This window comes from Mesoplodon densirostris, chromosome 13, assembly GCF_025265405.1.
Source record: "Mesoplodon densirostris isolate mMesDen1 chromosome 13, mMesDen1 primary haplotype, whole genome shotgun sequence".
NCBI lineage: Eukaryota > Metazoa > Chordata > Mammalia > Artiodactyla > Ziphiidae > Mesoplodon > Mesoplodon densirostris.
The window spans coordinates 16,061,481-16,075,882 of NC_082673.1; the positions used below are offsets into that span (position 1 = coordinate 16,061,481).

General features: G+C 36.4%; 1 protein-coding gene across 10 annotated transcripts in view; it reads right to left on the reverse strand.

The window, feature by feature from the left end:
• EYA1 (EYA transcriptional coactivator and phosphatase 1) overlaps positions 1-14,402 on the reverse strand; it is a 159,367-nt gene that overhangs the window by 93,802 nt on the left and 51,163 nt on the right. For 5 of the 10 annotated variants that reach the window (XM_060115526.1, XM_060115525.1, XM_060115521.1 and 2 more), the window contains 2 exons: positions 6,374-6,456; positions 5,771-5,957 (listed from right to left, as the gene is read on the reverse strand). In XM_060115526.1, the coding sequence (XP_059971509.1) occupies positions 5,771-5,957; positions 6,374-6,456 (270 nt within the window). Of the gene's footprint in view, positions 1-5,760; positions 5,958-6,373; positions 6,457-9,572; positions 9,582-14,402 lie in introns of all 10 variants that reach the window. The other 5 variants (XM_060115522.1, XM_060115520.1, XM_060115527.1 and 2 more) reach the window with 3 other exon arrangements.

The following is a 14,402-nucleotide window of genomic DNA, read 5'->3' on the forward strand; positions in this document are numbered from 1 at the left end:
ATTAACCTAAAATGATTATTTATCATTTACTTTTATCCCTCTCTCTCTGATTGCTTTGTACTATTTTAAAAATACAATGTTACAGGTGAATAGCCCTTTCATAAGAATTTGGCCTCAAAATTCCTGATTAACTTAATAACACCTAACATTTACTGAGCATTCAAGAGCTATGTGCCTCATTTTCCTCATCTGTAAAATGGAGACACAGAGTACCTAATTCATGGGTATATTTATAAGGTTGAAGGTAATATAATGTAAAGCTCTAAACACAGTAATTGTGTTTTTACTATGTATTATTATTATGATCACTGTCATAATTATTATGAGATATTCTAAGAGATTTTGGACAAGAAAAATGTTTTCAAGCCAAATTATTTAAATATAGCACAGTAACTGGATTACAAATGAGTGTTCATATTTTGACATATGATAAAAAAACATTTTTTAAAGAATGGCTTAAGTGTTCTTTTGATAAAAATCAATTTAAAAATTCCTTCATGAATAACTCTCGAGTGGTTAAATTATTTTTTACCACTTTAAAAAAAAAACGTATTCAATTATGTTGGTAACAACATGCCTTAAGATTTTAGGGTTCAGTACAAGGAAATAATATACTCTTTACACTTCAGTGGCTAGGAGGGATAAGAGTTTAGATATTTGCACAAAAGGGAAACATCCTAAAACGTCTTTTTCTTTTTTTATTTCTTACCTCTATATTTTTTTAAACATAGAAGAAAATCAGTAACTTTGCAAAGAAAAATATTTTAAAAAGAAATTAAAAATTAAAAAAAATTTTCTTTTAAAAGTTTAAAAGAAATTTTAAATGAAATCCATCATTTAAAAATTAAAGTAATATTGGACTTAATTTTAATATTACTTAGATTTGGATAAGGAAAAAAAAAGAGTTGACTGTGACCAAAATTATCTTATATAGAAAGTAGAATTTGAATGGACCATGTAATACCCTTCTCTCAGAAACTAAACACATTTTCTAAGAACTGAAAGCCATTTAATTAGGAAGATGTGAATAACTATGGCTGTAACAAATGATTCTTACTGTATACCATCAAATTTCTAAGATTTTTCTCTGATAGGATGTTTATAAATATACACCTCTTTGAAAGGGAGGGCTTCAATGATAATGAAAATAAAAATATTTTGAACTAAATGAAAATGAAAAAAAAACCCTATCAAATATTGTGGGATGCAACAAAAGCAGTGCTTAGAGGGAACTTCATAGCATTGAATGTGTATATTAGAAAAGAAGAAAGACTTAAAATCAATCATCTAAACTTCAAACCTTAGAAAACTAGAAAAAGAGGGGCAAATTAAATCAAAAGTAGGCAAAAGAAGGGACTTCCCTGGTGGCGCAACGGTTAAGAATCCACCTGCCAATGCAGGGGACACAGGTTTGAGCCCTGGTCCGGGAAGATCCCACATGCCGTGGAGCAACTAAGCCCATGCACCACACTACTGAGCCTGCACTCTAGAGCCCATGAGCCACAGCTACTGAGCCCACATGCCACAACTACTGAAGCCTGCACACCTAAAGCCCATGCTCCTCAACAAAGACAAGCCACCCCAATGAGAAGCCTGTACACCACAATGAAGGGTAACCCCCGCTCGCCGCAACTAGAGAAAGCCCACGTGCAGCAATGAAGACCCAATGCAGCCAAAAATAAATAAATTAATTTATATATATTAAAAAAAGTAGGCAAAAGAAATACTAAAAAGCAGAGAAGCCAATGAAATTGAAAACAGGAAAACAACAGAGAAAAATCAATGAAACTAAAAATTGGCTCTTTGAAAAGGTCAATAAAATTAATAAAACTCTAGAGGGTTAACCAAGACAAAAAGAGAGAAGATAAAATTTACTAATATCAGAAATGAAAGAGGGGGTCCATCATTAGCAAGCCCATGGACATTAAAAGGATAATAAAAGAATATTATGAACAACTCTATGCCCACAAATTTTCTAGAGCATAACATAAGAGAAAACCTATGGTTTGGCAATGAGTCTTTAGATACAAAACCAAATGCATGTTCCATGAAAGAAAAAAAATGATAAGATGGAGTTCATTCAAATTAAAAACTTCTGCTCTGCAAAAGGTAATGTTAAGGGAATGAAAAGACAAGACACAGACTGGGATAAAACAACATCTGATAAAGGACTTGTATCCAAAATATACAAAGAACTTTAAAAATTCAACAGTAAGAAAACAAGCAACCTGATTAAGAAGTGGGCAAAACATCTGAACAGATACCTCATCAAAGAAGATACACAGATGGCAACTAATTACATGAAGATACTCAACATCATATTTCATTAGAAAAATGCAAATTAAAACAATTAGATACCACAACACACCTATTAGAATGGCCAAAATTTGAAAACTGACACCACCAAACCCTGGTGATGATGTGGAGCAACAGGAACTCTCATTCTTGCTGGTAGAAGTGCAAAATGATACAGCCACTTTGGAAGACATTTTAGCAGTCTCTCATCAAACTAAACATACTTTTACCATACAATCTAGTCATCAGACTCTTAGGAATTTGCCCAAATGAGTGAAAACATATGTCCATACAAAAACCTATACAAATGTTTATAGTAGCTTTATTTATAATTGCCAAAATTGGAGGCAACCAAGATGTCCTTCAACGGGGAGTGGGGAAGCTGGCACTGCTAGCTGAAGAGTAGGCACTATTTTCTTGAATCCAATAAGTAAATTAAAACGTTGGTGAATGATCAGATAAATCTCACTATGTTTCTCAAGTAGATGGATTCTTACATATCTCCAGATGATGTAAATTGTATTTTATTAAGACAGTCAATGCATGACTAATAATCTCATTTTTTTAAATGAATGCAAAGGCACTGTTTTTAGTTTTTAATATTTGAGAGTAAGCTTTCATATGCAAGTTATGTTATTTTTAATGTATTACACATGCCTAATGAAAAGAGGATAAAGTTTTCAATATTTAATTACAAACATATTAAAATAAGTTTTGAACTTAAGATTCATGAGGAGGTACATACTTATAAGTAATACTGCATAATATCATGGACTTGAAAGATTACTATTGTGCATACCAATTTTAAAATGCACAATTAAAAATAAATGAGTCCCTACATGTTTGCCCTGAAAAAGCCTTACAAGGCTATCTTATTTGTTCATTATGACATAACGATTCTATGAACAATAAAGAACAGATATCATAAAGTATGGAAGAACTCATGAACTGTGGATTCATCTGTACTGCATAATTCCATGAAACTGAAAGGCAGAAACCTGGTCATACTAAGATCAGATAATGACTAGAATTTAACTTTCCAGTTTTAGAAAATACTGACTTTAAACCCAATAGACTATTAAAAGAAAAAAAAAACATCTGAAATAACTTCAACAAAAATAGACATTCATTATTTTAACTATTTTTATTTCAATCTTGAAACAAAAACATTAAGTTATATGTAATAAATCATTCCTTCTAATTCTTCAGTTTAATGATTTTTATGTACTTTATCACCAACACTTACTTTTCATCAAGAAGGATAAGTCTATAATTTTACACATGACTAGTAAGAAAGGAAAGTTAATGCCAAACAACTTAGGCTGAATCCACAATCTTACCACAAAGTTTAAAAAAAAAAAAAAAGACTAAATTTTCCTTGAATTTTTAAAGAAATCCACATTTCTTTTTCAATGTGTAAACTCACTGAACTTTCCTCTCCTAACTGTGTAAGACAAGAAAGGCTGGTCCCTACACATGAGTTTTAGTGGGAAGTGGTGAATACAAAACGATCTGAAAAATTATTTTCTCCCCATTTCAATTCATTCCTATTCTGTAGCCATAAAGATACTGAAATTGAAATAAGTACCTAAAACACTAAGCATTTATTCAAATAAAACCTAAGATAGATCATTCAATCTTAAAATAAAATTATATATACCTTTCAAAAGTTATAATTTTGCATTGTTTCCCATCTGGCGTGGCTTCGTGCCCACTCATCCCCACTCTCTCACACAGCATCCCTTTTATAAATAAAATTCACTCAGAACAACGTCACCTTTCAGAGATAAAGTTTTATGATATGTCCAAATGGCCTTTTTTTTAAAGCTCTAATCAACCTTAATTTAAGAAACATGATTAAGTCTTCACCAGTTTGTTTTATTCTGTTCTCTTCACAACAAAAATGTCATGAATTAAGTAAAATTATTCTGCTGTTTCCTTTTCTCAATCTCTTATTCCACAGACCCTAAAGAGTTTTTCTATTCCTCATTCACATAGCTATCCTCATTTCAAAATTTCTTTTGATCCTTGAGAAGCTTGCACGACCCAGATGGTTCATGTAAAACACAAGATACCCCTAAATTTCAGCAAGCTATTATCTTTCCTCTTGATACCTATATGAAGTTAATGTAGGTAGCGAAGAAAATTCTACAATAACTTCTACAGGACATTCAATACCTACAAAGTTTATTTAAGTGGGATTATATAGATGTGAAATCTAATTAAAAGACAGAAGAAATACGTATATGAGGTTCTATGAATACTGTTTTTACACATGAACTGTGTGAAGAATGTTATATCAAGCGAGTTTTTTAAAATAAAGGTAAATGGAATAAGATAATCAAAGATAAACATGTTTAGAATGGAGATGTGCAGGTAGTTGTAATGCAAGATTAAGAATGATGTAACTTCCTACTCGAGAATAAAACAGCATTTGCATGCATTTAAGAGAAAAGGCAGAACAACTAAACACTTAAAGGGGTTTTCGGGAGGGTCATCTGCTAAGATTTACAAGACAACCCTACAGTCAAAATTTAAATTAGTATCCATTACATTCCCCCCCCCCCCACAATTTGGGATAACTGCCTAGAATTAACACTGTGATCACATCCTAGAAGTGAGCCTTACAATGTAAGACCATTTTAACCTGACACAGTGGGCTTTGGCTCTAGGAATAAAAGGCAAAGAAAAAAAACTCGCTGCTGCTTTGAGGATAACAGCTCACCTCTAATCCATGAAAGGAAAGATTACATTCTTAAAAAGTTAAGGATGAAAGAAGTGCGAAGAAAAACGTAAGAAACCTAGTTAGAGACCAATTCAGGAAATTAAGCATACAATACTAAGAGTTCCAGAAAGAATTAATGGCGGGGAAGAAATGTTAAAAACCTAGCAGATAAACTTTCAGAGATGGAGAGACTTGCATTTGAAAGGGCCCCTCAAAGGTTGTGCAGGAGTACCAAAAATGCCCGCCTTCAGATACATTGTTAAAAAATTCACAGCAAGTCAGGAGTGGGAAAGGGTAGGCCAGGAGAATCACTATTTTCCATGATCAACCCTCTGATGCTATTTGACTTTTTTGAAAAACATTAACTGTTTCATGATGATAAACATTAGAGTCGAGGTGATGTCATTTATCTTCATATTCATATGTCAACACAGTTATAATTATAGGTAAGCATTATAGCTAAACATTTATACTTAATGCATCTAAAAAGCTATATATATCTTGAAAATTGAGTATAGGTACGACTAAACAAAATCTCTATTTCATGTACTTTTGAAGTTATACACTTTGTACTAAAATTTTTAAGCAAATAAAAATAAAGCTAAGGTCACCATCATGCTGCTTGACTTAAGGTCTTGCCAAAACTTGTCAAAGGTGTGCGACCACTGTCGTGAATATATGACTGTGGAAAAATGCATTTCAACCACCAGAAACATAGCACGCAGGACTAATAAAAATGCACGAAATTACCTGCTGTGGGATCTGTCACTGCTTGGCTGGTGATGCCAGATGGCGGTTCCTGAAGCTGGTAAGTGGCATTTGTGGACGGCGTCGTTGGGCTGCTGTTGCTACTCGTCATGTAATGTGCCGGGTACGGCGAGCTGTTGTAATACTGTGCATACTGACCCTGGCCAAAGCTGGGATACGATGGATAGTCCTACCAAATCAAACCACACAAGAGCAACCTGTCAGAATACGGCTGCTGCTTAGCGTTTTCAGAATGTAACCGTGAATGTGTTTGTACTTCCGTCTTCTCTGACTTCACAAAGGGACACACAACCACACGCTGACTGAAGTGAGCAGACTTGCAAACCAGTTTTATGTAAGCTCAGATTCCCTCTTCATATTTCTATTCCATGATTTCTAGGTAAAATTCAACCAATCTGAGAACCAAACAACTCACCATATAGGACCGCTAAAGAGATTTTTAATGGAGGAAAAAAAAAAAAAACTATTAGAAGGCTTAAGAAAGGTCTTGCTTATAGTGTAATATAAACGGATCTTTCTTTACCTAAGAAAATCATCTGTTGCATTTCTTTACATTTCAGAAGTTAAACTGGCTTTGAAAATTACCTGCTGTGAACTGTTAAATCCAGAGGAATTCGTGAGTGAATTATTTCCTGTATATAATCCTGATGATGTTGTAAAACTGCTACCTAAAACAAAATGAAAAGAAATATGGTTGACTAAGCCATGCCAAGTAATGTGCCTATAGGAAATTATTATTTAGATAAAGCAGGGTTGGAGTTCACTGCAAATGCGTTTCGTTTATCTTTGAAACCAGAATCCATTGCCATGGCTAAAATTTTGTTTTCTTAAAATGGTTGACAATTTTAGTTTCACTATACTACAAATAATTAAAAAGTACAGAGGTTTACATTTCTGAGGACACGAGGAACTCATATAAACTATGGACAAAATTATACATATGTGCAAAAATATTAGACACTGAGTTTTCCATTTCAATTTGTAAAACACACCAGGATTTTTCGTATCTTTACATTAAATACGCTTATTGTAAAGTAACAGGATCAGATTGAATGATCTTTAAAGTTCCTGCTAGCTCAAAAACTATGATGCTACTTCCAAAAATGCAAAATGCTTTCCAACGTGCACTTGCCATTTGAATGGGCACCGAAAAAGCTGGTTATTTCATTTCACAGAAGAATGAATGGAAGCACTTGAAGTATTTGATAAAAACAAAGATCAAACAGGAACATGACCAATGTTTTATGTATTACATGTGCTGTGTAGGCAACATCCTGTTTGTTGAATGTCTCTGTGTCAAAAGATACAGCAGGCGTTGTACAGGATTCAGGCCAAAGAGCAAATCTTAGTCCCCTTCTTCAATGGATTTACTATCTTACTGTTTAACCACGCAAAGTGACAACACACCATTTTCTTCTTGAAGTATAGCTTATTTACAGTGTTGTGTTAATTTCTGCTGTACAGCAAAGTGATTCAACTGTACATACATATACATTTTTTAATATTCTTTTCCATTATGGTTTACCTCAGGAAATTTAATATAGTTCCCTGTGCTATACAGTAGGACCTTTTTGTTTATCCATTCTATATGTAATAGTTTGCATCTGCTAACCACAAACTCCCACTCCATCCCTCCCCTACCCGCCAACCCCTTGGCAACCACAAGTCTGTTCCCTATGTATGTGAATCTTTCTGTTTCTTAGATACGTTCATTTCTGTCATGTCTTAGATTCCACATATTAGTGATATCATATAGTATTTGTTTTTCTCTTTCTGACTTATTTCACCTAGTATGATAATCTCTAGGTCCATCCATGTTGCTGCAAATGGCATTATTTTGTTCTTTTTAAAGGCTGAGTAGTATTCCATTGTATATATATACCACATCTTCTTTATCCATTCATCTCTTGATGGACATTTAGGTTGTTTCCATGTCTTGACTATTGTGATAGTGCTGCTATGAACATAGGGGTGCATGTACCTTTAATAATACACTATTTTTGATGATCCTTTTGGCAAAGATTTTTGAAAAGATCAGGGATTTGCAAATGTAAAAAATGGCATTCATACACAACAAAATGGGAATTTAAATAAGACAAGCTATTGGGCTATTTGGTCATGATCAAGAAATTTTATATATCGTTTAACCCAGCAATTTTATTGCCAGGCTACCTAAGAAAATATGGATTTATACAATGAGGTAGTTAGTAAAGATATTCTTCAGTGTTATTTCTAATAACAAAACATAGAGAGCATCCCCAAGTTCTTAATAGGTGTTATTTGGAAAATGGATTATTATGAAGCTGTTGAAATAGTATCATGAAGACATTTAACGACACAGGAAATTTTTTCATACTAATTTGTTAAAATAAAAACTAAAGCAACAAAAATGTTCTTTGTGATCTCATCTGAAATATTTTTAAAGCATAAAGTATTTCCAAAAAGCACAAAAATCTCAGAATCTATGGAGAGGTGCAATCTATGGTCACATAATATTCATGGAGCCAATATACATTTTTAAATTTTCTACTCAGAACCTGTGTTACTTCTGTAAACAGAAAAAACATTTTTTTAAATTAAAATTTTATGGCAAATGAGCAGTCTTGGCAGTAAATGCGTGGGCAGTTTAAGGAGGACATCTTCAGTGTGAACTGCCTAGTCACAGATGCCTTCCGGTACAATGTGGTAGTTAATATACACCAATTATTTACTTGCTACTGAACATTTAAGCACTGGCTAAAGAGTCAGAAAACATAGAGTTTCCAGTTCATTACTTATGAGCTGTTTGGACTCTGGACAAATCACCTAACTGCTCTAAGAAATAATTTCCCTAGCTGTAGAAACTCTATTTCATAGGCTTCTTAAACAGATCAAATGAAGTAATGTTTTGGAAAACATAATGAACAAGCCACAGTAACACACAAATGTTTGGAACCGTTACTGTTTATTCCAGTAAACGCTTCTAAAATTCTCTACTATATTTATCTTTTCCCTCTTTTGACTTTCCCAAACTAGATAAATATGACTTAATCTCTCTGCATATCTAAAATTCTTTTCTTACTTATTTATCAAGCATCTACGCACTTTGAAAACCCAATCAGAGGATTTGTTATTTTTGGATGTAGGGTATCTTTTTTGGTAGGTTCCAGTACTTTTTTGTTCAGCAGTTAGTTGTGATTCCGGTGGTCTTGTAAGAAGAGGTGAGAGCACGTCCTTCTACTCCGCCATCTTGAGCTAATCTCAAGGATTTGTTACTTTTATTAAGAGGGGACAATATTTCCTAAGATAGTTTTAAACGTAGTTATTACAGACTCATATTTGAGGTTTCCTCATTTGTAAATTTTAGGAACATCGGTTGTTCAAAGTGCCCAGAACACCTACCACAGATAAGCTGCGAGCTCTCACACAACTATTACTTGTTTCACCACAAACGTAGGGGCAAAAACAGACAAGCTTTTCATATTAATGATCATTTGCACGTGGCAACCACATACTTATTAAGCAAGTATTAAATATAGGGCTTGTGGTGATAATTACATGAGGACAGAAGATACAGGCTTGGACCTCTAGGACTTACCAGGTTAACATTAGTTCTGTTTTTTTTCTTTTTATTTTATTATTATTTTTTTTTATTTTTTATTTTTTTTTGCGGTACGCGGGCCTCTCACTGTTGTGGCCTCTCCCGTTGCGGAGCACAGGCTCCGGACGCGCAGGCTCAGCGGCCATGGCTCACGGGCCCAGCCGCTCCGCGGCATATGGGATCCTCCCAGACCGGGGCACGAACCCGTATCCCCTGCATCGGCAGGCGGACTCTCAACCACTTGCGCCACCAGGGAGGCCCTGTTTTTTTTCTTTTTAAACACTGGACTTCATGGGCATATGACTCATTCATTATTTGTATATCAGTGAACAATTAACACTAAATCTATATCTATACCTACATATATATATCACAAACTTATAATGAGCATTTAAAAACTTCCTTATAAAAATTCAAATTTATTCTGTTCAATACTTTTGAAAACTGTATTATATACATTTTATAGGAAAAAATACTTCGGGTTACGACTTGTGACTTTCATTTAAACTACACATTTTTAGGTTATGACTTGCTACTTTCGTTTATACTTTTTTTTTTTTTTTTTTTTTTTTCCCAGTACGCAGGCCTCCCACCACTGTGGCCCCTCCCACCGCAGAGCACAGGCTCTGGACCCGCAGGCCCAGCGGCCACGGCTCACTGGCCCAGCCGCTCCGCAGCATGTGGGATCCTCCCAGACCGGGGCACAAACCCGCGTCCCCTGCATCGGCAGATGGACCCTCAACCACTGCGCCACCAGGGAAGCCCCTATACTACACATTTTTGAACAATAAATAGTGACCTCAATAATCCCCATCCACCAAGAAAATGAATTAAGATATAGAAAATATATTTTAAAAATGGATGTTTTTATTCCATAACTTATTCCCTGGAACAAAGTAGAAAAGACGATGGAAGCTATATTGGCACATATAGGCCACTGGGGTCTGACCACGTAAATCACTGTTCAGTACTCTAAATAGTACCCCAGTGACTTCCCAGACTTCATGCTACTTCGACGGCTGTACATTAGCTGGAATTCGACATAAGTTATACTCATTTACTGGCTGACTGCAGGCTGAGATTCCATTCCATTTCACATGCAGGAGTTTAACAGCACTCCAGTGGCCTAGGAGACTTAATGCAACTTCCACAAGGATCTAACTTACGTCAGGCAGAGATGGACATGCGGGAGAATCAGGCTCAGGCAGTATTAATTTTTAACCCCAGATTCAGATCTGTAGGGCTGCCCCACCCGCCTCCACAGAGGACTTAGGAAAGAGAGCTGATAACTTTTAGTCCAGGCCACCAGCACTGGATTTCTTCAACAGCCTGCTTCTTGGTCTCCTGCCCATCTTCCGGCCCCCTATAGCTCATTCTCCACACCAGCAGTAGAATACTTTCTCTAAGGTGCATATCTCATCTTCTCACTCCCTTGTTAAAAAAGTAACTGCCCCCTATTAGCCTCAGGATCAAATTCAAACTCCTTACCAGGGCTTATTTATTAGGCCCTACTTGGTCTGACTGTAGTTTCTCTCTTAGATTTCTTTGATCTCTTCCCAGGAACTCCCACCCCTCACCCACCCAGATACACATTCCAGCCTCATACAAGGGAAGCAACACACACTTCTCTGAAGGTTACTCTTTGCACCTCTCCCTCCCTCCCCACTCCCACTATATCCTGGCTAACTTCTAATCAGCTTCCCAATTCAGCACAGACTAGAAACTCCTTTCCTCAGAAAAACCTTCCCTGAATTCCCTTCTTCTCCTCTTTCCTCCTAAGCCTGGGTTAGTGAATTTCTCTCTGTCTCCCTCTCCTTCTCTGTGATGTGTATATTTTATATATATGACATATATGAACAATAAAAATGGAAAACATGCATTGAATGCTTACTATATGTTAGGAATAAGTTCATCTTTCACATGCTTTATCTATCAAAATAACTCGATACTATAGGGAACCAGAGGGTTAGGTTAGGGTAATATAGCTTCCATGGCATGGAAGTAAAATTAAACATAGCTCCATCTGGTTTTAGAGTCTATATGATGAGCTCTCATGTCCTCTTACCCTGTTCTCTGTTGCTTTATGGGAAGATCTGAAGTTTACTAAAGTGTTCCCAGGGATCATTCTATAAGGATGAAAAAAAAAAAAAAACCATAGGAAGCAAACATAGGATCAAAATAGAAGTGACAAGAATAATCATACTTAAAACATATCAAGGGCTTACTCTGAGCCAGGCCAATCAAATATTTTACATGTTACAACTCACGAGCTCTCACAACCACCCCTCAGGAAGGTACTATTATACCCCATTTTACAGATGAAGAAACTGCCCAAGATGATAAACAAGTGTGGCAGACCTGGGGTTCAATCCCAGGCCATCTGGCTCCAGAGTTGAAGTTCTTTATCTCCACCATGTATTGCTTCTCAAAGTAACCAGGGTTCTTTTTCCTTTAATATTTATTTTTTAACCAACACATTCAACATATGGCTAACTGTCTGCCACGGAATCACCAGGAGGTGTTTGTTAAATGGCACAAATCTGGGCCCCTCCTCAGACACAGAAATCACCATCTTACTGAGACAGGAGGGGTAGGATGTGACCTGAAAATCCACAGGTTTACTGGACACCTAAAGTCTCTTATTTCTAGCCACTATATTTTAGTACCAATTCAACTGGTGTTTTAGCAACTGCTTCAAAAACCCCCACTAGTATAAGTTTTGTTTTTACACTAAGAAAGTAATCACACTCACCAGGAATTTAAAGAATGGAAGACTGTTTTGGGTACTTGTGGCCCTTGAGCTGGGCTAAACAAAGCTCATAGGGAATAAAGGGTCCCACTCTGATAGCTGATCTGATGCAGATTGGGTGCCAGTATTATCAGATGAATTTCACCGAAGCTTAGAACACCACAAAGCAAAGGCAAAATAGCAATGACAACGCTCCTAAGAAAGCGTCCGTGTGTAGCTACTAAACCCACTTCCTACTCTACACAGGCCTGGGAGATGAGGCACATTTGTGTAGAAGGCCACCATGGACCAGACTTAAGCATGTATGCTACAGGGGAGAAAGGGCAGGACATGACCAGGAAAAACAGACCTCCTTCTTCCATTAGGATCTATCCTCTTAAGAGTTTCTGTTCGATTCACAAGAGTCTTCACTTACAACGTTAGGTCACAGAATTCGGCTTAGTATTGAGAATTCATTTACCAAAATAATATAGAAGTATTTTCCTTCCTAGATCCAAAAGATTTTACATGAAAAGTCACCTCTAGGTGAAGAGAACAGAAATATTCTATGATAAATTGTTTTATATTTTATGTAACATATCATGAAAATTCCCCCAAAGTAGAAAGAATTCCCTTTTCGAATCCATTATTTCTCACTCACAAGGAGTTTGGCAGAGATTGGTTCAAATGGGGCTCCAATAATGCCCAACATTATTCTTGGTAGAGTTTGGAATTAAGTTACCTTCCAAGCAGGGTGGTAGTGGTGACACTTTCTTCCCCACTAGTGAAAAGGAAAACCTTATCTGTTTAAATAGTTTACTGTTGTGAAAAACCATAGCCATTCTTCTTTTTTGACAGGGAGGAGAGACACTCCTTTCCAGACCAGAACACTGGAAAAATCTTTCCTTTCAGAACTTCTCTAGGACACAAAATTATTTTTCATTCCATTGTCTTCTTTTTAAAGTTGAAAATTTTTATATTCTGAATGGGAAGATTATATATGTTATACTGTGTGAAAAAGAAAAAAACAAAACCTTTCCAAGTTAGTTCAGTCCACAGCAACTACTGGCCCATCTAATTGGCACACTTACTACTCTAGAGGGTGTTGTGGACCAAAAGAAGCGGGTGTCATGAGTCTATTCTTTGAGGAAAGTTTAAAAACACACAATCTCATGAAAGCACCACCAAGAAACATTAGCTTGTGTTACCTACACGAGCACCACAAGTTCTGACATGGAGCTGCTCAGTCAATGAAATGAAAACATCTGATGAGACTGAAAAGGACAATACACAGAAAATACACAGAAAATGTCAAGCAGCGTATTCCTGGTACACAGTGAGTATAAACTATCCAAAGGAGAAGATCTGAGGGTGAAAGGTTTATAGGGAAGTAGGGAAAGAGACTAAAGGTAGGTGACAGAAGTTTCTTGATCATTTAAGAAACGAATAACAGTTCAGCAAAATGACATTCTTTATCGGAAAAACCCAGGAATCTGAATGTTGATCATCCCAATATTAGCATATTGGGATGCGGGAAATGTTATGATTCTGATTTTCCTTTTAAGGATTGGAGGACGTGTTATAAATGCAAAGATATTTTTGTTTATATAACTGGGCCTGGAGATGGGGGTGGGTGAGCGTTCGGGGTAGAGAGGTGGGGATGGAGGTGCCCAGGAGAGGGATATGCTCACCAAGCTACTTCCCGAGGCTTGCCTGCCCACAGCTCACTACATGAATTCAGGATGGGGTCCCTGCTATCCTGAAAACTCATCTTATTCATTCTTGCTCCTCTTATTTAATGCTTCTCTCCGTCAATCCCCATTTCCCATCCTTCATGATCTGGCTAATGTCCTATCTTCCCAATAAGCTTTCCCTGACTGTTCTTCTCTGCACTGATTTTACCTCCTGGGAACTCGAGCTCACTAATAATTGATACCATTGTTCTCAGAACAGCACTAAACAAGGTTTCATTGGCCTTGCTTTTATCCTGACCATAAGTTCCTTAAATTCACGTGTTTTACTTATTCACCTGTCTCACATGGACAAGGAGGAACCACGTCTGACTAGTGCCTTTGAAGAGTTTCGTGTAGGCTCCAGTAGGAGACAGAACTGGTACCTGAGTTTCAATCCAGGATGTAATGACAACAGGGTCCAGTGAGAATACGACTGTCATAAAGAAGCAGGTGTGGTAACAAGAGGAAACCTTTCCACAATTGTGTGTGTGTGTGTGTGTGTGTGGTAATGGTGGCAGAAGGCTGTTTGGAAGAGCGATTTGAAGGCCCAACAGCGATTTGAAGGCCCATCTC